This window comes from Pleurodeles waltl, chromosome 7 (assembly GCF_031143425.1).
Source record: "Pleurodeles waltl isolate 20211129_DDA chromosome 7, aPleWal1.hap1.20221129, whole genome shotgun sequence".
Classification (NCBI taxonomy): Eukaryota; Metazoa; Chordata; class Amphibia; order Caudata; family Salamandridae; genus Pleurodeles; species Pleurodeles waltl.
The window spans coordinates 902,489,124-902,513,557 of NC_090446.1; the positions used below are offsets into that span (position 1 = coordinate 902,489,124).

General features: G+C 45.4%; 1 protein-coding gene across 6 annotated transcripts in view; it reads right to left on the reverse strand.

The window, feature by feature from the left end:
* The window catches only part of RNF130 (ring finger protein 130), a 515,862-nt gene that overhangs the window by 293,759 nt on the left and 197,669 nt on the right, over positions 1-24,434 (reverse strand). For all 6 annotated transcript variants that reach the window (XM_069199516.1, XM_069199514.1, XM_069199517.1 and 3 more), the window contains exon 3: positions 3,752-4,005. In XM_069199516.1, coding sequence (XP_069055617.1) covers positions 3,752-4,005 — 254 coding nt within the window. The remainder of the gene's footprint in view (positions 1-3,751; positions 4,006-24,434) is intronic.

Consider the following 24,434-nt stretch of genomic DNA (forward strand, 5'->3'; position numbering starts at 1 on the left):
CCATTTGAAAAGGGGCTCATCGTCCACTCACACCCTACGAAAAATGGCTCTTATCCAAAAATGATGACCACTGCCTTATCACTGAACTGTACACCATTCTGCAACAGTAGTTAAAACTGCAGGGCAGAAGAGATGGTGACTTGAATTAGGGCGGACACTGTCACACTAAGAATGGAAGGTGATCTACTATAGATCTCAGCACACCACACGCAACACTGCAAGCATTGAAACAGCCACTAAAATTGCCTCATACCTTCACAACTTCACAGGGGTAACCCATGGTGAAGTGTTGATTGCTGGAGAGGCTGTGGATCCCCTGGGAACCTACGTCATCTACTGTGGGACAGTCCAAAATATACACGCTATTGTGACACAATTCAGGCTGACATTCACCAGTATTTTGTGACAGTTACCCTGCTTTCCCCCTTAAGTTATACTAGGACCACCCAATGTGCTAACAGTCCTGCTTAAATCCCACAAGGAGCACAGTATTGGGTTGGCGGCCCTGCAAACCATCCTCTCAAATTGGGGTATGGAGAAACTCCCATCCCAAACAACATGGCTTTATAGACTATGGTGTATCCTAGGGATGTAACGACTAACGCTTCCACTGACTAATCAGATGGACTCATACAGGGACCTGGGCGTCCATATACAGCACTCCTCTCTATTGAATTCAATGAACTGTCCTGGCCTCACTACTTTAACTTAAGACACCTGACTGCGCCAGATATCCCAAAACAGGGGATGGAGCATATTAGTGGATGCAGGAAAAAGGGCCTCTAGTTCTCTTAGACACAGTCCTTTGGAGGGAGTACCAGGGGGAGGGCGCGGCTGGGTGGTGATTGGGGCTGGTTGATCCTCTTTTTTTTGTTTCTTTTTCAATACTCCCTCTGGGATTACCTACTTACAGTTGTGTTGTATTCTCTTGTTCTGTGGTACTCAACTACAATAAAATAGATCTGAACCATAAAAATTCATAACTCTGGTTCAACTGATCGGATTTTTGTCAATTTGGTCTTGTTTTATGTTTTGCTCTATTTTTCTAACCTGGTATGGGATCTTTTTGTGTGGGGTTTCCACTGTTTTATTGCTTGAAGTGTTGAACAAACACTTTACTCATTACCCCTAAGATAGGCCTGACTGCTCTGTGCCAAACTACCAGGGAGATGAGCACAGGTTAGTTCGGTATTTACTTGTGCCTTACCCTAACATGGATTGAGGTTGCTGCCTGACCAGCAATTTGTTTGACGTTATAGCCTGACCTCAGTCAAATGGCTCTTTATTGCTCATTCACTTTCTGAAGTCCAACATGATCACATGCATGCATGATTTATTAACTCTAGTGCCAGAGATAAGTAGAATTAGCCATGTGTAGGAAACTTTTAAAAAGAAATACAGTATGTGAACTAGCATACGAAGAGGGAAGCTGAAAACAACCAGCTCTCTCAAGGAGTGCTCTGTAAAAAGAAATAAAGAGTTCCTGGAAAGCCAGCACTCATGGAAGAATACAAAGAGCTTTTCAGAGAGGTGGTAATGAAGCTAAGTTCCACAGGAGGGACAAAGTCATGCTGGACGGCCTTAAACAAATAAAAGCAAGCATATGTGAGGTACAAAACAAAAAGTCAATGGTAGGCAAGGGGCAGAATGCAGACCTAGGTAAGCATGTAAGCTTTCAGCATGTCCCCAATATGCCCTTGAAACCAGACAGCTGACCTGCCTGATAGACTGTGACCTAAACCATCAGCAACTGTCTTTTAGTGGCATTCCACACCCTAACATCTAACTAAATATTGTGTCTAGTGTCAGACTGCATCCTAACATCACTGCAGTAGCAGCTGGTTCTTTACCCAGGACAACAATATATAGATACAAAGCAGGGGCTCCCTAATAAAGTATGAGCTCTGAGCTAAGTGGTACTCTTGCAGCTTTGGGGCCAGGGTCACAGCTCGTCATGAATTCAGAAGCTGCTGAGCAGCAAGTATCACCTCTGGCCGACGGGCAAGTCATACAATGGGAATCGCCTCTAAAGCAAGACTGCTGGTCACAACCAGCATCGCAATGGTGGCTGTGCACTTTACCAGTGGTGATCAATAATTAGCTCATAATAGGATATAATGAGTGGCAGGCTGTTTTAACACTTCGTACTCTTCATATTCTCCACCCCTGAGCCCCCCTTTGAGGTTCTCCTGGACTTGGGCACCTTCACATACACGATTATTCATTTCTTTTACCAAAAGACCGAGCTTCATTCTAAAATTTAAAGCAAAGACCAAGGACAGTACATCTCCATTCTGCCCCGGCTCCCTTTCCTGCACTCCCTACTTCATTGGCCTTCCCAGGTCTGGCTTCGAGCCCAGTGCTCCTTCTGGCCAGACTGTACCCCTGGGGTACAGATTTGTTCTCCCAGAGCCTTTTTGTTATCTCAGAGTTCTGCAACGGAGATCCTGCTTTGAGACCACAGTTTACCTTTACACCCTGGTGAATTCTCTCTCATCTGGCTGCCTCTCCCATGCGGCCCCATTCCAGCAGCCTCAAGAAAGGGCTCATCTTCGCAAAGAGACAAGCAATGCACACTGCTGACTGCAGCAGGCCACACTGCTATCCTGCACACGATCTTGCGCTATAAAACACAACCAACAGTTCACTTTAACACTGGCCAAAGAGAATTCTCCGGATCGTAAAGGGTGCAAGTTTTAAACATGTTTCTGTACCACGCAAAGGATGGGAACGTGCTATACAAGTGCACGTATAACCTAACAGTACGTGCAGGGCATTGTACCCAGCAGAGAAGGCTTTACTTAGTACACTGTTTCCAATTCTGAGGCAACTTGTGGGTTATTCTGTGCAACTCTGAATGTAACATTTTGGTATTATGTCCAGTGCCGAGGACCACTGTGGGAGAACTTCATCTTTAAACACAATGACAAAGAGTCACATGAGAAGTGTCTTACATAATCGTGAACTGGAAAGTTGCTCAAATGCTAATGATGGAATGTGGAGAATCACTGATCACTAATTAGAATCCGAGACACTCAGAGCATTTACAAAAGCCTTTATACGGCTTTATCTCCTTTCTGTATAACTGAAAGGAACATTCAATTCAAGAACAGTCGCTACATGCAACATGCAAAGGAGCATTAAGCAATGGGGGATTCCCTGCAAAAGGCAGTATAAGCCGACCTTTGACTCAACGTTTTGCTCAACTCAGCGGTCATCACTTAGCTGCACCTGCAACCCAAGCGTACACGGAACGGAACGTCTGCTTCAAGGTCCACCCAAAAATACGGAACGCATTCAAATATAAACGCAGGGCATCGAAGCATCAAATATATATATAGCCTTAAAGAAATTCTTTAAATAAGGCTAAAGCAAACACCGACATGCACTCCTGAATAAGTACCTTCAGTACGGTGGTTGAATTTGTTTCTCCAAAATCCAAAATGGGAAATACTAACAGCATTCTGCAAAATACTCCCAGGTTTGTTTCAGCCAAGGTGAGTAAGCAAGGAATGGCTTTGTGGCAAAAACATATCAAATAGTACTGAAACATATTCAAATCTGGGCAAAATAAGAATCAGTTTACACTGCAGTGAATCAGCAGATTTGCATAAGTTTGCCCCCAGACTGTTGCTCTGTAGGTTTGACCAATTCGGACTTTTTTCTGTCTGAATGAGATTCTACACACCTGACAATCTAGAGAGAGAGACAGTAGGCTTCAGGGAAACTGGCACAAGACTTATCTTCTCACCTGGTTGCGGTCCCGGGCACTTGTATATCTAATCTTCTGGATGAAGTAGAAAATAAGCCATGCAGAGGAGATGATCATCAGCACAATGAAGGAGATGGAGACAAACACCAAGGAGCCTCGGCTGAAGGTCTTGCTGGAGGTGCTTCGTGCGCCGACAGCAATGGCCATGAGCACAGAGATGTTCCTTTCTACGTAGCTCATGATTTCCTTGCCCTTCGCTTCCGTGATCATGATAGCAACAATATCACCGGTTCCTGTAGGTAGAAGCGATATGCAGAAGAAATTACTTTTAGTCCAATTTCTCATCCCAACATCGTAGCCATAGATGCCTTACTAACTCACAAAATCTTGTGCTGCAGGACAGTGACAGATGGGTTATTGAAAATACAGGTCAATAAAACATTCAATATATTCCAAATGGAGTTGCTCTATTAAGATCTCACTGTTTAGACTGGTATAAATAAAGCTAAGGAACACAACACCAGAAGCTGCTACTAAAAATAACAGATTCATTTCAAGAGTGCACGTTCACTTCCAAAGGGGTCTCTTGGAACCATTCACAAATAACACCCATCTATTGTGACCAAGTGATTAAACACAATCCTTGCAGGCGATGCATTAGTCGACTTAGCCACCAATTTTCTGGATTAGTACATGCTTTTAATGGCCAGTCTATCATTTGTGCTGAACTCTGGTGGACTGTGTGTTCTTCCAATTTTCTGGATTAGTACATGCTTTTACTGGCCGGTCTATCATTTGTGCTGATCTCTGGTGGACTGTGTGTTCTTCCAAATTTGTATGCCTACTTCATGTGGCAGTCCTTCTGTAACCACACTAATATAGCAATCAAACAACATCTGTAATTTTCTATTGAACTGTCCATTTTTGTGATAGAGCTCGTACGCTTTTGCTTGCACCCCGGTATAATGCTGCAAATTTAGCTCACAAACACTGACAAAGAGAATGTTCTAACTTGAAGGACAGTGGCTCTAGGGCTGATTACCAGTGGTATCTACCTACTTGTTCGTGTAGAGAAACATCAGGCCTTCATTTTCCTTCCAAACATTTGAAGCATAGTGGTACTGAAAGGAACGTGTGGTAATCCGCATATGCGCATCTCTGCCATTACCAAAGAAGGGAGGCATGAAGTAATTCTCTATCAGATCACTGAAATTCTGTGACTGGTTACAATCAGCAAATGCTAGTGTCAAACAAAAATAAAATATGTGGTAAAAAGCTGTACAGGATGTACCATGTTCTTCCTATTTTTCTGTACATCACAGTATTACACGAGGTATATACTTAAGATTCGAAGTAAAGCTATCTTTTTAATCCAAAAACCAAGCTGTAATAAACTGAATCCATAGCGATAAAATAATAATAAGAAAACTAAGATAGTAGCCAGCTAAGGCAGCAATCAGAGAATTGCAAATACTTGCCAGAAAACACTTTTCGGTTAAATCTGCGCAGGAATCACTGAGATGCAAATGCAGGCCACCGCAAATGGGAGCCATTAAGACCACCTAGCTTTGAACATACAAAGTAAGGTGCAAAGGTAGACTAGGAATAAAAGAGGGCAGATTCGGGAGTGCTTTAGGAACCTCCAATATTTCTTAGCTTACAAGTTTCATGTCACTCCCCAGATAAAGTCACAAGAGTGGCGGACGACAAAATCCATAGAAATCTAGATTATGCTTGGAATCAAAAGCATCTTATCCATCTAACAACGAATCCCAGACCCTAAAAAGCAATGGCGAATAGTGAAAAAGAATCAACTTCCTCCTATAAATTCAGGGAGGATATAAAACAGGATGTCATTAGAATCCAGAAGAAACAAACACTGAGAAGAAGCTGAGCAAGACCTTCAGGCAGCTGAGGGTGCAGAACCTTGGAAAGCTGCAGAAAAGTGCTGAACCGATAGAACTTGCAAACTGCCATTCATCAGGGGAGAAAATTGCAGGACAGAGTGACATGGCTGAGTCCCAGCGAGGCCATTATAAAGTGGGAGAGCTGATCCGAAGAAGGACAAATGACTGCCTGCCAAAAAAAGTTGCATCCCCATATCACTTAACACAAACAACAAAGGACTGGTCCCGGAGCAGACAGCATTCTGAGGTACCACAGTAGAGACTCAACCAGTAAATATTCCCACTTAACCTACACCATGCAACACAAAGCTTAAAATAGAGGAAAAGAAAGGCAGAATTAGCTGGCCTTTTGGCTTTTGCCAATGATTGTTATTCATGCTGAGCAGCATCGGCAAAAAGAAAAAAAAATGCTACTGATGCTGATCAGCTTAGACAAAAAGTCAGAATGGCTGACTGATGAGGGATGATTTATGTAAGCAAATAAGACTGAGAAGAATAGCTACCTATAATGTCAATGGGCTAACCAAAACCTACTATAAGAACTGGCATGCTACATAATAGTTGTTTCAACATTGGGCAGCTAAGTGGTCTGTAGGCAAACATAGAAACAAGGAGAAGACCACAAATCTACAGACGGACCATCAAGTAAACAGACAGCACAGGTGTAGAAATGTATAGCACATCTACTTGCCCAAGGCATAAGAGGCTTTAGAAATGCACATGTCCTGCATAAAAATCACCTTGTCCTACTTGATGCCATGCAATGTGGTGACAGGTTACAGCTGTTTTCCCAAAATATGACAGCTTTAATAACACCCTCTCTGATCATGCTAGGGCCTCTATTAAGTTAGGTATGCATTGTAGCAAGGCTCTCTTTATGCCACCTTTCTGATTATACCGGACTGTGAAAAGGACCTGCTGTATTCATATAAAAAATAGTTAAAAATTCCAAGGCTCCGATTATCCATGGGCTCTGTCTAAGATTGTTTTCTGATGAAGCTACGACTCTGAATATGCCAGCACTTTCATTATGCCAGAGTTCCCAATGCAGCGGAGTTCAGGTTTATCATTGCTCTAACTTTGCAATTGCTCCCTTTCTTAATTTTGATTTTGACCAAGCCACTTGTGAATAGCTCTGGCGAATTCCCTTTTCAACATTCACCCAGTCTCACAGGATGTAACTATAAATAAACCCAGATTCTACTTGCGGCCCAGTGAATAATTTTCCAGCTGAAGATCAATGAAATCACCCAAAGTCTTAATTTCTCTACGTGACCACAGTGCGTAAATCTTCCGCAGGTCATTTAATCTCACTGCACCTCAGTTCCTTTGTTAGCCATTACTGAGAGCATATAACAAACGTTACATCAATGATTAGATATTTAACTTTTACAAAGAGTTAAACTATGTCAAAACTTGTCAGAGTGAAAATGATATGGGCTATTTACGAATGGAAATTTGGAATGTATGCCCAAAGATTGGTTTTGAAATCATAAAAGGATTATTTACCTGTATGACGATTTTTGTTAGCAAATCCACTCACAGGAGCTGGTCATCAGCCAAAAGTGATTTTGCAAGGAGTGGAATGCCCTGTGAGTTTGTGCCCACCCACAAATACACATGTTTAAAAAATTATTCAAGGGTGGGAAGGGAGCCTGCCTTCCAAAAACAAGCATTGGCAAAGGAAATACATTTTGCCTATGCGGGGCCTAGAGGTGTTGTCAATGTATTTTTAAAGATGATGCACAGCAGCGCAAGCTGCTGAGCAACATGTCAAAGTGGGGAGCACCCTGTCTTCCATTCCAGCATTTGTGACCACAAGGCATCATGGTAAATGCAGTCATTAGCACGAATTTGAATAGAATTTTGAAAGTTTTTCACCATAAGTTGGTGCGGCGAGTGCCGTATCTTCGGACACGTGTTTCTGGCTATTTGGCCGTCATCAGCGAGCACTGTGCTGAGCAACATGGTTTTAAAATAAAAAAAAACAAAGCATTATGACGTGGACAGTGCAGACCACATCATAGCAATTTTTTGTTAACTTTAAGACATGCTGCACAGCAGCACAGGCTGCTCTACAATGTCTTAAACAATGAATGCCAATAGGTCTTGCCAATGCTTGTTTTACACAGACATGAGCATGAAAAACTGCCACAGATATTGTGATGATATCAGAGGCAGAGGCAAACCAGATGCAAGGGCCACATGAGCACAGCCGTACCTGAGCTGTGAGATCAGCCAGACTAGTCATTTGTAAGCCCACATCCCACAAAAGACTGGCAGCAACCAGTGTGATGGTATTAAAGAGACGGAGATGCACAGGTACGGAAGATGTAGATTGCCATTTTAAGCACCCAGACATAGCCCAAAGGAACAAGTCCAGACCAATTTCTTCACGGTCTATTTTTATATATAACGAAGATGACTCATTTAGCACCTACGTACATTTATGTACACATGCACTTTAAATTAGAATCATATGCTAAGAAAGTTCCTCCATTGTTTGGGCCCATAAAGATCCACTTTGCACTGGGGAGGGGAGCTCCCCATTATGTTAAGGAGAGGGTATTGCGGTAAGATGAGAATGTTAGTAATGATGTGGCACAACATGCATGTGCAACCTCCAGTACCTAATGGATCCACAAGGGGTCTCCATATATTGCGGCTTACAATCATGCACTTTGCACTTTACCAACGGGGAGGGGTATATAGATCTCCTGAGGTATGAGATACTGAATTCGTGAGACAATAGTCACATTTAAGAAGCAATGACATAGGTAGCATCTTGGCACTTTGGTTGCTCATTTGCACTTTAAACTTGAGTCATATACCCATGGAAGATCCTTCATTGTTTGAGTTCATAAAGATCCATTATGTGCCCTGGATGGGCTGCTGCCTAATACATTAAGGTGGAAGCATATGTAGATAGATGAGAATGCCAACATTACCTTGTTACAACATGCATGTGCACTTCCTATTGACCAATGGGTCCATAAGGGGCTCCCATGTATTGCTGCTTATAACTATGCATTGTGCACTTTGAGAAAGGATAGGTGCGTATAAATCCCCAAAAAGGGAAAATACTAGATATAATGAGGAGGGAATGTATCTAGAAAGATAAGGATGCCAATGACATTGTATTATAAAATGTATGTGTACTTTTCATTGACCAATGGATCCACTAGGGATTCCAATGTATTGCTGCTTATAGCTATTTTTAGTAAGGGTAGCTGCAGAGGAGAGCATATGAGATATTAGAACTGTGAGATGATATTTACATCTAGTGACTATCACCAGGGGATTCCAGACCAGTTTTTGAGACAATAAATAGTCTTTATATGTTGATTAACGTGTGACACAGATTTCATGTTTATGCACTGTATGTATCTTTACTTTGTCATGAGTCAGATTAAAAGGACTCATTAGCATTGTTGAGTGGAACACGGTCGGAATAAGGATATCCAGCTCTTATGCTTATCACTAATTGGGATTAAATGATATGTATGAAGTGCAATACTGATTTATGACCTATATCAAAATTTAACTAATTTCTATTGTGCGACATTTAGTGATTAATGAAGTCTGGAAAATGGATTTCATATTCACCCTAACAGGAAGAATTAAGTAACAGAACTAGTGCTTGAGGATTAATGAAATGGAATAAGGAATGAATGATAGGACTGAATGATGAAGAACAAATTGTTGTAAGGTATAATATGCATATCTAAATTATGGGTTATGCTGAATCATCTGATGAAACAAATAAGGCGGAATATATAATTATGATTCATTTTGAAATTTAGTTTGACAATATTTGAGGTGCTTGGATCAAGAAAAAGTGTTTGGAAAAATTGATGCCATACCTACCCAAAGAGATAAAATTGAGTTGTCCGGTCTAGTGCTCGAGGGCCAACAAAATGGAAGAAGGCTTGAATGATAAAGGGTGCCCAATTCTATTGGTTGTGAGGCCCAGTTGAAGGCATGTAGCAGAAACACGTAGGCCGTTTTATTTTTACTATTGTTTACACTTTTTTGAAGAATCTGGCACTTCGCTAATAAAGACTTTCTTCACCTAGGAGCGATAGGCTGTGGACTCTTCTGTGCTGTGCCGCCATACTGACGGTCCAGAAGGAGGACTACGTTTGAAGGAAATGAATATATATATATATATATATATATACACACACACATACATATATATGTACATAGATATATATGTTTATTTACATACATATGTAGAGAGAGGGGCACACACACGCACACACACACACACTTGTCTAAAGGCCAGATTTAGAACATTACTGACGAATGTGGTGGAAACTGTTGCAGCGCTATTAATGTTACCAGCGGCAGCCTTGTGTACCTTACTTAGAAGAACCAGACCATTAGAGCCAAGGCCTCAGATGGCCAGTTCCTTAAACAAGAGCCACGGACTGTCAATTGCAGCCCAAACCACATAACATTGGGAGAGGATGTGACGTAATGGCCAGAGCTGCCGACTATGGAACTGAGGAACCAGGTTTGTGTCTCGGCAAACGCTCAACATTCTGTGATTATGGGCAAATCATTTTCATCTTTAAAAAGAAATAAACTGTAACTGTAAGTGTAATGTAACTGATGTTCATGTAAAGCACTCCAATACCTTTGATTCAAGTTTGCGCTATATAAAACTGCATACTGACAGAAACGGACTACAATAAGGGATTGACTACAATAGTGAAACAACTAAAAGTGTCAAAAAGGAGGTCATGGTCAAAGCTCATGCTTTTCTGTACAGAGAGAGGAGAATGAAACAATGGTGAACAGAAGGATAATACGGGTCGTTTAAAAGAGAAAAAGAGTACCAGCAACTAAGCAGCAGATGAAGTCTTCAAAAATAAGACGTACTTGGTCCATGCTCCACAGAAAACACAAACAGAAGAGGGAAGTTAAAGGGAGACAGGAAATCACACGCAATAACCAATAAAAAGCAAAGGAATAGGAGTGGCAAGAGATGTCGCAAGCAGATGAAACATAAAAAAAAGTTGGGTAGGTAGGGAAAAGCTATTGGGGGAAAGATATTACTCCCCTGAAGAAACAAGCAATACAAGTTAAAAAAATTAATTTGATCTTGCGTTTTCATGCAAGCAAATATGGAAGTGTTGCAAGTTAATAAACAATTGCTATTAAGTCTGGAAACCTGTGACTGTCACATGTTTCCAGGCCTACTACTGTAAACTCTTTAGAATTCTGGAAATTCATACATCTGTGCCCCTGGAAGGTCGCAGACGTTCAATTGCACTTTTGTAACATTCCCTAAAACTATTGACCCTATTTTACATTTTTACATGTTGCCATTGATAATTATACACTGTTTCTTCACTATTTGCTTCTAAATAATGCCGTCCATCTAACACATTTATTTAAAGTTGTCCCAGAAATTCCACAATAATTTACCAAAACTGTGCAAATTCTGTTTGTGTTTTTCAAGGTGCAAATACTGATTATGGGTACTTCTTATTTTGAAAGCAAACTTTTTTCAAGTTGCACATTATTTTGGCTACACTGTTTACTTTCCAAATAAAATTACCACTCTTGATTCCATTTCTCTGCATGTACTCCCATATTTGTCACCTTTTGAATAGAATCCCAAAGCAGTCCTGCACTCGGAGGTGGGTGCCTATCTGACTATACCAAGAAATCCTGCAGCTCTGAACAGGCAACATGCCCGTCCCTTCTCACTTCTGAGGCCAAATAGTAATGCTTTGCAAAAGTGTGGAAGGGAGTCCAATTTGCTGCTTTGCAAATATCCACAACAGGTACACCTCTAGCCAAAGCAGAAGTAGTAGACTTGGCTCTGGCAGAATGAGCTCTAATGCCCTCTGGGGGATCTTTTTTTGCCAGTGCATACCATATCTTAATGCAAAGAGTGACCCACCTTGATAGCGTTCTTTTGTGAACGGCTTTGCCCTTCATCTTGCCAACGAAGAGCTGATTGTCTGTCCTGAACTCTCTCGTCCAGTCCAAATAGGAACTGAGAACTCTCTGTAGATCCAGACAGTGCAGCCTTTCCTCCTCCTCAGAGGGATGGGGAGGAGGGTAAAAGGACGGAAGGGTGATGGACTACCCTAAATGAAAAGGTGTCACCACCTTTAGCAGGAAAGCCGCCCTGGTTCTCAAAACCACCTTGTTAGCATGGAAAGTGGTACACGCCTAGCCGAAGTGACTGCTATGAGAAAAATGGTTTTAAACGTAAGGAGCCTCAATGGGCAACTATGCAATGATTCAAATGGTGTACCCATCAGGAACGTCAAAACTAAATTTGAATCCCACTGAGCCATTATAAATGGAGTGAGAGGAAACTTATTAGTCAAACCCTTAAGAAATCTTAACACTATAGGGGGCAAAAATAAAGAGGGTTGGTCAGATAAACAAATAAATGCTGACAGTGCAGACAAATAGCTCTTCACTATCGCAATTGCGCAACCTTGTTGTGCCAAGGAGAGAGAAAACTGTAAAACACTGGACAAATGGCCTTTCAAAGGATCAACGTGCCTCTCCTCACACCATTTAACAAACTTGGCCCATTAACCAGCATAGACAGTTTTGGTGGAGTGTTGCCTGGCCGATAATATAACATCCACCACTTCTGGGGGGAGAGAAAAAGTATTCAGATTGTCCCATTCAACCTCCAGGCATGCAGGTGTAGGCTCTGGGAGTGGGGGTGTAGAACCTGCCCCTGTAACTGCGAGAGGAGGCCTGCCCTTTGGGGGAGACGGAGCAGAGAGAACAGCGAGAGGTGAAGGAGGTCTGTGTACCTCTTCCTTCTTAGACAATCTGGAGCTATAAATATAACCTGGGCCCGGTCTTGGCAAATCTTCCTCAGTAACTGAGGAATCAAGAGTATGGGAGAAAATATGTAAAGTAGCTGGTTACCCCAGAAACTGAAACAGTCCCTGCATCGGATACTGGAGGCTGCAGAACAAAGGGCAGTGCCCGTTCTCGTGAGTGTCAAACAGGTCTATCTGAGGCGTCCCCCATAACTGAAGATGTGAACAACCACCTCGTGGTCGGCTAAAAAGTGCCAGCTGAGACGCTCCGCATGTATGCTGGGAATTCTGGCCAAATGGTTTGATACTGTGGAAATCCAATTGTCCTGAGTTCAGGACCAGAGTCGTAGAACCTCTCTGCAGAGAAGATACAACCCTACCACACTCCCTGTTTGTTGACGTACCACATTGCAGTAGTGTTGCCTGTCAAGACTTGAACCAACTGACCGCAAATGGAAGGGAGGAAGGCCTTGAGAGCCCGATGTATCGCCCGTAACTCCTACAGATTGATGTGAAACATCTGTTCCACTGGACACCCAAAGACCTTTCCTCTCCAGATCCCCCAGATGCGCTCCCCCCCAGCGTGGAAGCATCCGTTATGACTTTGGTCACCAGAAATATAAAATAAAATGCCTTCCCTTGCAATAGGTTGCCATTCACACTCCATCATCGAAGATCTGCAGCACTGTCTCTGGAGACTGCTATGGACTCCCTGAGATCTCCTTTGTCCTCAAACCACTGCTTGCGGAGCCACCACAGTAAAGCCCACATGTGCCGACGTGCATGGGTGAGTGGCAGAATACAGGAAGTAAACAGACTGAGCAGGCTTAGGACCTTTAGGACCGGAACAACAGCTCCATCCTGAAACATTGTAATCATAATCTGAACGTCCTGAATCCTCTGTGGAGGGAGGAAGGCATGATTCAATATTGTGTCCAGTACTGCCCCTATGAGCAGAAGGTTCTAAGAGGGCTCCAGGTGAGGTTTGGGCATGTTAGACGAAAAGCCCATGTTGAACAACAACTGGGTTGTCACCTGCAAATGGTGCAGCACCAACTCTGGAGACTTGGCTTTGAGCAGCCAATCATCCAGGTAAGAGAATACCAATATTCCCCTCTTCGGAGATGCACTGAAACTACTGCCATCACCTTTGTGAAGACTCACAGTGCGGAAGACCAAAAGGAAGGACCGCAAACTGGTAGTGTTGCGACTCTACCATGAACTGGAGATACTTCCTGTGCGAATGCAGACTGGGGATGTGAAAATATGCATCCTGCAAGTCAATAGAAACCATCCAATTTTGTCCGGCACCAGAAGCACCTGAGCTAGGGTAAGCATTTTGAACTTCTCCTGCATGAGGTACTAATTCAAAATCCTCAGGTCTAGGATGGGCCTCAAAACGACCATCTTTCCTGGGGATTAGGAAATATCTTGAATAACATCCCTGGCCCCTTTCCTGCTCCAGAACCAACTCCACTGCACACTTTAGCAGAAGATTTTGTACCTCCTGCTGAAGGAACAAGAGGTGATCCTCTGAACAAAAATAATGCTAAGGCTGGACGGGAGGGGGAAACTCCCAAAAGGGAAGGGCATACCCATTTCCTACAATGCTCATCACCCATGAGTCTGATGTTATTGACTTCCTCTCTTGAAGAAAAGGAATCAACCTTCCCCTACGGGCAACACACGCTGCTGAATGGGGAGAAAACTAGGCCTGCTTTCCTGACAGGTTCCCAGCAAAAGATAAATAGGAGGAGAAAGGTTGCTGGGTGGCACCAAGTTGCCCAAGACTCCCTAACCTCTGTAAGACCTGTAGAGGGGGTTGGCAGATTTTTGCCCCTGGAACTGCTGCCTCCCACGAAAGGAGAAGTGGTGACCAAACCCCCTAAATCTTATGAGAGGTGGACAGGCCGAGGAGAGAGATTGGAGACCCAGAGACTTAGCTGTGGCCTTACTCTCCTTGAATCTCTCTAGTGCTGAGTCAGCCTCACTCCAAATGGTCTAGACCCATCAAAAGGGAGATCCATTAAGGTGGACTGAACATCATGGGGAAATGACGATACCCTTAACCATACATGCCTTCTGCTGGCCACTCATAACTCTGGCAACAGAGTCAGCAGAGTCCAGGCCAGATTGAATGACCTGCTTAGCCGCTGCCTGAATGTCCTGCAAAAACTATTTAAAATGCTCCTGTACATGTTGTGGTCGCTTAGGAACCACCTCCTTAGCAGAGTCCATCAGCACATGGATGTATCTGCCCAAAATACATGTAGGGTTCACATATTTTAACGCCATGCTGCATGAGGAATACACCTTTTTTGCACACTGTTCTATGTATTTTGACTCCTTATCTGCAGGACTCGTAGGGAAGGAGCCAGGAGTCGGCTTAGCAGAACAAGAATCCTGGATCACCGGATTTTCAGGTATCGGATGCTGGCTGAGGAATTGCGGGGCACCCAGTACAGCCCTATATCTCCTTGTGATGACCTTGGACACAGCTGGAGTAGACACAGGCTTTTGCCACAATTTCAGAACTGACTCAGACAAGCCCTCATTAAATGGGAGCACAGGTCATGATGTATCAGATGAGGAGTGTAGAACCTAAGTCAATATGTTGGACTTTAGTTCCGATGTGGCAATGGTAACTCCAAAAGGTCAGCAGCTTTCCTGATCACACTGTGATAAAAAGTTACTTGTGGAGGTGAAATACCTCCAGGAGATAGCAATACCCACTCCGGGGAAGTGTCTAGACTACTTGCCACCTCAATCCCTTCATAACCATGAGGATGCAAAGGTATTTCTCCTTCCTCCAACTCCTGATGGTCCTCCAGACTTCTAAGAATCGCAGTGCCTTTTTTCTTGACCTTACACTAGACTCCAATTTCGTCATCGATAAAGAATGAAATGACGCTGAGGATGTATGATGTGGCACCAGTGAAGCTGGGGCAGGTGTCGGGACCTTCCCTGACAGCCACTGAATGACAACACCGGACTCCCGCTCCTTAATCTCCTGCTCTGATGGAGTAACAGTAGAGAAGTGCACTGTAGCGCTTGCGTGCGACGCCCAGATCTCTACCAAAGGCGGCGCCAGTGATGTCTCTTCCCACTTCGGATGCAAAAGGGTAGGGTTTATCTCCCAAGTTCAACGGTGCAGAGACTTGGACACCGATGACAAGAACCTCAGGCTGACATCTTGAGACGAGCAATACCGAGAACTGTGGCAATGCCCCTTCTTATGAGAATGAGCTGATGTTAGAGGACGGTTCTGACCATCAGGTCTGCCCTGATTTTTCGATTTTTGACCACCTGGTTTTTGACTGTTTACTGTGAGGAAGCCTCCTATGAGGTGACTCCCGCACAATAAACACATGGTAAAATGGACTGCACGGGTTTACCACTGGTGTTGCCGTGCTATGGAAAGGCTGCTGTGGCGCAGCAAGGCAGGAGACCCCGGGCAGGTTACATGTGATCATGTGTGCGCATGGATGTGCACCCATGTGAGGGCTGTGGGAGGAGGATTCCTAGTGTGCGCAGCCCTAGAACTGCGCTTAGGTAGTCCTGGTGCAGGAGGAACTATGCAGAGTGGGTGGTGACCTGGAGTAGGTCTCATGAGAGGGGTGTATACATGTGAGGGAGAGTCAGTGTGCTTACTGTCTTTTCACTGTAGGGACACCCAGTTCAATGCCAATGTCAGGGTGCTTAAGATATTTGCATTGGGGGGATACTCCATTGAATGTCAATGGGAAATGAGGGCCTAGGGTGCAACTCCAGTTCTCTGGGGTCCACCGAGACCAGAGTCACACCAAAGTATACTGTAACCTGTAAGAAAAGAATGATGCAATAGGTTACAAGTGCATAGTTGTACAACTTATGGGTCATCCAGGGATGTCATCTTTCTCTGACTCAGCTCAGGATTAGGGCCAATTACTGCTCTGACCAGTTGCTGGAGCAGAGCCTAGCATCAATCAGCCAGCTGTCATTCCGTGCCAGGAGCAGGCTGGAGAAGCCCGGCGAGGAATGTCAGGGAGGAGGGGCTGAGACTTTCAGAGCACATGTGGCAACTAACTCCTGGAGGATGCCATCTTCAGCTATCCCAGAAGACTGTGCAAGAAGGAGGGGACGGGGGAAAGGAAGTGATGTGGCACATCTGGATAGGCCAGAGGTGCAGACCTGCTGGACACTTCCACCCCCACTTAAAAGGTCATGCACAGGGGAGAGCTCTCTCTCTTGGCTCTGCTTCACTGCTGGACACTGGAACTGCAGACAGGCGTCATGGAAAACTGGAAGGAAGAACCTCCTGACTGCCCTTGGGGCAGGGACTCTGCCCCTGAAGGATCCCAGGCCAGCGAGACGAATGCCAGGGCCAGGCAAGCTGGCCCCCTTTCCCCCCCAGAGGACTAGTTGGGGGAAGGACTGGGCTAGCACAAGGAGAGCGCGCTGCCCAGAAGGAAAATTGGGAACCCCGAGGAAAGATTGGCGCAGGAGTCAGTGGGACTGGCTCCCTGATGATCTGGGACCCTTCCAGGCCAGGGGGCCTAAGGAGAGTGCTCCTGGTGGCAAGGGCTTGTCACCAGGAGCAGAATGAGACAAGAATGATGAAAATCAGCCCTTGGGGGCCCGACATATCACAGACAAAGGATGGCGACCTTTGGGAAAGCAGCTGTGGAGCTCCGCAGCTGCTTGAGACTGTGCCCCCAGGGTGGGCCAGGGCCTGGGGGCTGCCCAGGAGAAAGAGGAGCAAGGGGGGTGCCGTCGCACTCCCCCTCGCAGAAGAGGAAGGGGCCCCGGAGCCCATCCCGGGGCCCCGTGAAGCCTGGTCCCGTGTTGGACATTAAATAGGGAGGGGTGCCGTCGCGCACCCCCTGCCGCTGTGGAAAGGGTACCCCGGACCCCATCCCGGGGCCCCCAGCAGCGAAGACAAGCCGGGGAGCGCCGTTGCGCTCCCCGCGAAGAAAGGAGTAATGCGGGGGTCGCCGTCGCGCACCCCCCACCAGAAGGGAAGTCAGGGAGCACTGTCGCGCTCCCCGTGAAGATGGCTCAAATGGGGCTCCGGACCTCTTCCCGGGGCCCCGAGAAGAGGCAGGAGTTGGGGTGCGCCGTCTCGCACCCCCAGCCGAAGAGAAGTCGGGGAGCGCCGTCGCGCTCCCCGTGAAGGTGGCCAAAGGGGTCCCGGACCCCATCCCGGGGCCCCGAACAGAAGAGGGCCTGGGGGAGCGCCGTCGCACTCCCCACTAAGGAGGAGAGGGGCCCCAGACCCCATCCCGGGGCCCCGAGAAGAGGACGACTCTGGGGAGCGCCGTTGCGCTCCCTGTTGTAAGGAGGAGGGGCCCCAGACCCCATCCCGGGGCCCCAAAGATGCCGGGAGGAAGGGGGAGTGCCGCTGCACTCCCCCCGAACGGCCGCCAGCATCTCTGAGTCTGCCTGCTGGAGCGGGAAGACTCTAAGGCAGCAAGCCGGCTCCCGCGGAGGTGCAGGCCGTGCGGGGAGCCGGCGGGGGCGGCCAGGGGTGGGCTCCCTGGGCCGCCCTCCAACGAGGGAGCCTTGTTGTGGTGCGGGGGTGTTCGGGTTGGACCGGCACCCCCCAAGAAGGAGAAACAGGAAAACGGGCCCAGCGGCTCTCCCCAGCACAGCGAGAGAGCCGCTCATCAATAATGCAGCCGCCCCAGCATGCTTTGCGGGGCAGGGGGCTGCTGGTTGAGCCCCCAAAATGCCTGTGGTGGTCCCAGGGAGATGGGGGCCACCACCAATGGAGTATTAGGAGACAGGGGGAGCTGCAGGAGCAGCACAGCCTCCCCCCAACATCTGTTGGTGTCCCCACCCTAGGTAGGGTGGGACATGTGAGAGATAACCCCTCAAGGGTTGGATGGACGTTTGAAGCACAAGCTTCAGTGAACTTTTGTTCCTGGTTGTGCAAGGGTGCCTACCATAGGTGTAGGTTGGTATGGCCCTATGTATTCTACTGTTATTTCATGGTTAAGTAGGAGTAATCTAAAAGTAATCCTGATGGTTATAATGCTAGAATTTGGTCTCTTATGTTCCCTGATTATGCTAATTTGAATAATGATACTGACAGTCATCTCTTGGCAAGATGAAAGTATTTAATCACAAATGTAGGTGTAGGTGTCATCATTGCACTGTAGTGTTGAATACTGTCAAAATGTTCAAATGTCGCAAGGGGGGCACTGGGATTGTTTTGCCATGTGGATTGTTGGATTATATTCTCCCTTAAAGAGACTTGAGAGATTACATACTGTTTGCCCAGAGTGATTCTATCACTTTGTATATATTTGTAGATTGTTGCATAGTATTGAGTAGTGTGTGTGAATAATAAATGTACTTTTGCTTTATCAAAAGAAAAAGCACAGACTGGACATTCATTTATTAAGAGTCATGCTTGCGTGCTTGTGAATGGGGATTACTAGCCCACACCACCTCCCTTGAGTAAGCCTTGGACTGCTCTGCAATGCTACCCTATGAGAGTCAAGCGCTACAATGGGGTGTTTGGTTCCCAGTGGCGGTCGTATGCGGGCTCGTTACTTGTGCAGGCCACACAACTAATGACCCACCTTCCAACAGCTGACTTTTGTCAAGGCCTGTATCTTGAAGACTCTCCTCTAGATCTTTGAGAGCCTTGCTTTTTCTTCTTTGCTTTAGCGAAGAACAGCTGCACCTCTCTCTCTTTAAGTGCCTTTGGCTTCATACTCTGGCACGAAGAGCATCCCCCGATGTTGTGGTCGGAATTCAGGCACCAAAGATTTCTGTTGAATGCTGATGCACTGGGAAAATTCATAAGGTGAGGAATCTACAGGTAGATGTCAGAAATATCGTTTAAGTGTAATTCCCTATTGGGAGCAGTTCGAGATCTGGAGTTTGGGCTCTCTGAACTCACAATTTAAAAATAGATTGTTGGTGAAGTTGGTTTTTGAACTGAGAGTTTTAAAATTCCACTTCTGGGGCGGGATGGCAGGTGGGCTGTTTGTGCATGCACTCTAGACAGTCAGACAAAGGGAGCTGAGGTGTGTCCTGCAAATCCTGACCCTTCTTTATGAGCTAGAGTGATGGGAAGATCTGACACTTGCACCTGAATAGAGCTGTACCTGTCCTCACACAAAGTAGTCTCCAACCCCCTGAAGTGTGTCTGGGGCCAGAACAGGGAGAGGCAGGGTTTTGTGCATTACAAAGACTTCTCTTTGAAGTTTGCCTACTTTAAAGGGAGAAATGGGTTTAAGTACTGGACCGCTGACACCACATAATTAGAATCCTTCTGGACTGAGGAAATTCTGCCAGGAAGAAGAGCTGGATGTTGCAGGAGGTACTGCCACTTTGCCTGTTGCCTTGTCGCCCTGGGAGTGAAAGGACCGGGCTTGGCTTTCTATATCCTCCTTCCAAAGGTTCTCCAAGGGCTTGGACAGAGCTTGCCTCCTGTTAAGAAGTCTCAGGGACATCAAAGACTTCATATGCCAGTGCCTGGGCTCTTCTGCCGAGAGTCCTAACTTGCCAAGTGGTGCCAACTCCAGTCCCTGGGACCTTGGAAGTGCAAGGTGGTGATCTGAAGGAGAAAATCCACGCATCGATGCACATAAAGAATCGATGCACCGCCTGTAGAATCGAATCAGCGCCTGAAGAACCAACGCATCTGGCCCGCGGCTGGAGAATCGATGCAGTACCTGTCTCCCAGATGCAGAATCGATGCAGAGCCTGTTTCACCGTAGTCCCATCAACACAGCGTGTCTGGATTTTCCATGCAACGTCCCTGGGTGAAGACTTTTAATCGACCCCACACCACAGTAAGGAACCGAGGCCGCCCATCCGGAAATTGATGCATTGCCTTTTCTGCGAGGAAAGAATGGACACATCACCTCCCCTGCCAGTAAGGAACCGACACATCGTCTCACCTCAGAGTTAAGAATCAACACATCACCTCCCCCCGCAGTAACAAACCGACGCATCACTTTGCTTTTCCGGCACCTCATCTCCCCTGTGGCCTGCGTCTTCTTTGTTTTTGACGCATCCCAGGTACTTGGTTCTAAAGAGGTAAATCCATTGATTCCTATAGACTAAGACTTACTTAAACTTTTAAAAAGAGATATTTTGACTTGTTTATGTTGTTTTTTTGTCGTTTTTGTCCTGTTTTACTCAGATAAATATTGGCTATTTTTCTAAACTGGTGTGGATTCATTTTGTAGTGTTTTCACTCTGTTATTGTGTGTGTATGTGTGTGTGTACAAATACTTTACACATTGCCTCTGAGATAAGCCAGACTGCTCGTGCCAAGTTACCAAGGAGGTGAGCTGGGGTTATCTTAGTTGTGTTACTCCCTTACCCTGACTAGTGCGAGGGTCCCTACTTGGACAGGCTGTAAACCACTACCAACTAGAGACCCCACTTCTAACAGTTGACCCAAGAATGTATTCCACCTGTTGATTACCACTGACTTTGTGGTTTGTAACTCACATTTTCTGACTTTCCATTTGCTGGCGTTATTTCCTTTAGGCTCTCCAGGTTCAGTTCGCCCCTTGTGTTACCTAAATCATGTTTACTGTATTCTTCCACATAACCACTTTCTGTAAACAGGCCATTTAATCTTGTTCTTATCTTGTTACATTTGTTATGCATTCAAAGACAGCGTCAAATGTTAGGTGCTGTATTACAAGGGCGCTTGTTTATTTTTCTGTCTCTGAGTTTAAACTGAGAGGATTTATATGACAATCTTGATGGATATAGGGGTAGGAAAGAGGTTTTTTCTAGCACACAACAACATGTGAATGAACTGTGAAAGCATTTCAGAATAAAGCAGATTTTTATGTTATTTCTTGAGTGTATAGGAAACAAATACTTTAATAGGATCAAAACAGATCATTACACTAGGTGATGCAATATCCACACATTTTTGTTTGTGCATTGTATAGTTGTATTACCAAAACGGTATATGTATGCAAATATAATGGTCGTGTCAATTTAATATGTTTTGTCTGTAATGGCAATGTACTACCATACCATGCATACTCTGCTCTGTGCCACTTTACATTACTCTGCACCACTCCACCCCAATGCACTCTACTCTGCTTTACACCACGCCATACCACTGACTCTGCATCACTATACTCTACACCATTGCACTCTATGCCACGTCACGCTAAGCCTTTATTCTAACCTGTACCACTCTACTCTATGCCGATGAACTCTTCGCCACTCTACTCTACAACACTGCACCAAACTCCACTCCAGTGTAGGCCACACCAATCTACTCCGCACAACTCCACGCAACTGTACCCTATGCCACTCTGCAACATCACACTCTACACCACTGCATTCTATGGCAATATACTATGTCAATGACTTTACTCTATAACACTCAACACTATGCCCCTGCACTCTACACCAATCCACTGTATGCCACTCTAATCTACTCTGCACTGCTGCACTCTATACCACTTTACTCTACGCATCACACTTTCACTCTATGCCACTCTATGCCACTGCATTCTACCAAGCCCCACTGTACTCTATGCCATTTCAGTCTACTCTGAAACAAGCTACTCTACAACACTGCACCCTACCCCACTGCAATCTACTCTTAACCACTGCACTCTACACAACTGCACTCTACGTCACTATATTCTACGCCACTTCTCTCTACTCTGCATCACTGTGCTCTAAGCCACTGCTCTCTACTCCACTCTACATTGCTGCACTCCGACAGTCTACTCTGCAACACTGCACTCCCCGCCACTGAACTCTATGCCACTGAATGCCACTGCACTCTATGGTACTATACTTTACTCTGCACCACTCTGAGCCACTGCACTCTATGTCACTCTACTCTACTATGGACAACTACCCGCTGCATCACTCAACTCTACGCCACTGCACTCTGCACCAGTCTATGCCACTTTACTCTGCGCCACTCCTCTCTGTGGCGTTGCATTGTACGATGCTGAATTCAATGCTACTGCACTTTATGCCACTATACTCTGCAACTCTCTATGCAAATGCACTCTGCACCAGTCTACTCTACTCTATGCTACTCCAGTGTATGCCACTCTATTCAACTCCACATTATGCCACTCCAATATATGACACTCTCTGCCACAACACTGTACTCCACTCTTCACCATTCCACTCTACGTCACTAACGTTTAGCAATGCTCAACAGAAGCCATGCTGATGTACAAGATGGCTAAAACACATTGGCAAAGCCAAAAGCTCTTGCAAAGATGAAACTTACCAGCTTTGCCCATGCTTGTTTGTATAATGCAACTAAAATGAAGAGGCAGGACTTAGTGAAGCTTGTCCTCTCCACTGGGTTGCGAGGGGAGAGGGAATATTTGGGGTTTTAGCCTCCTGCCTTGTCAAAGTGCTAGGCGAGACGTTTCTTTCTAACTTCACCTCTGAATAATGGTCAGGAGGGGCAATAGGGAATTTCACACACCAGATTTGTGCAAAGGAGGATGTGCTTTTAAAGCCCCTCCTTTTGCCCCACTCTGAGAGGTATGATTCCACCTCCATCTTGTCCAAGGACGGGGAAGGTGTGAGGGCTGTAACACAACAGAAGAAAAAATAAGAATTGTGGGGCAGCTACTAGATGACTTGTTTTGTGACCCACAGTATTTCTCAGGCTTTACAATTCAAACAATGGCACTGTGATGGCTGAGAGGTGTGCTGGGTCCTCCACTGTCTGGACAATATTGCCCCCCCCCCCCCCAACCTCTGTGTCACTACTTACAACTGTCTCTGCACCCTCTTAAACAAGCAATTGCAATGCAATAGGTCTCACATTTTCTTGAGTTAGAGCTATTGGCATTGTAATTTTAGAACTGGACTTTTCTCGCCACATACATTGGTCAACCCAGTCTCATAATTTTGCCTTTCCCTGACATGTTTTGGTGGTCACTGGCAGCCACTGATATCAGAAATCTGAACAGAAATTGGAAAATGAGGCTGGAAAAGTATCTTATTATTATTTTAACAGAATGAAAAGTCTTGTAAGCATTCTTGTCTCCCACTTCAACAGCAGAGCAGCATGAGAAGATTTATGGCCCTAATAAAGGAGATAAGCGATTCCGTGTGTAAGTGCTGGCAGGGAGTAGCCCTGGAAAGAGGGACTTGTGATGTGATGCAAGACCAAGCAGGTTTCACCTCATTGCTTCAAGGTTTAGCTACATTCTACCTGAATAGGCATTTTGTGGCTTTCGTGAGCAGTGAGCTAAACGACCAGGTGTTTCTTTAGTAAAATAAGCTTATTTTAGGAGCCAAAGGTAAACGAGGACAGCACTGGAGTAAAGCCAAAACAAATGTCAGTGACTTGGGAAGAGATGGGAGGAATGGAATGCTGCAATAAAACGCAGGCAGCTACCAGCCTTAAATACCCACGGCGAAAGGGGAGCGCCAAAGAAATAACAAAAGCAGTCTGTCACAGCAACAGATAAAGAAACTAAAGTGGAATAACTCAGTAGTTGGTCACTGCTCTGAAACAGAAATGGGAGGGAGAAAAAGGCAGAACTGATCACTAGCGAGCAAGAATTTTTAAAGGACACTGCAACTAACAAATTAAATCGCTTTAACCCATAAGAAGTATACTAAAAGTATACACAAGGCTGGATGCTTATGCTCAACCTAAAAATGAGAACATGACACTCAGGCAGCTTGGATCTGCCCAGTTTCTCTGTGGCACACTAAGTCTGCGTGGGGAGACCAGTTTACAATTGTCAACAGTGCTCATAGGCAGGTGTGAGTTGCCTGGTCTACTGTGGACCGCCACATGGCCACAAAGGACCAGGGCGCCAGTCAGTGGCTCTGGTGCCATTTTTAGAAATGTAAAGACAGCACCAGCGCATCTGACGGCAAGCACACACCTAATTCATTTATTTTTCATTTTTGTAAATCTCTTCGACCTTAGGAAAGGTGACGAGTGTAGGTAGACGGTTTGGTCTCCTTTGGCAAGGCACTGGTTTGTAATCAAGCCCTCCATGCAATTCGCCAACATCAGGTAAGATAAACATTTCT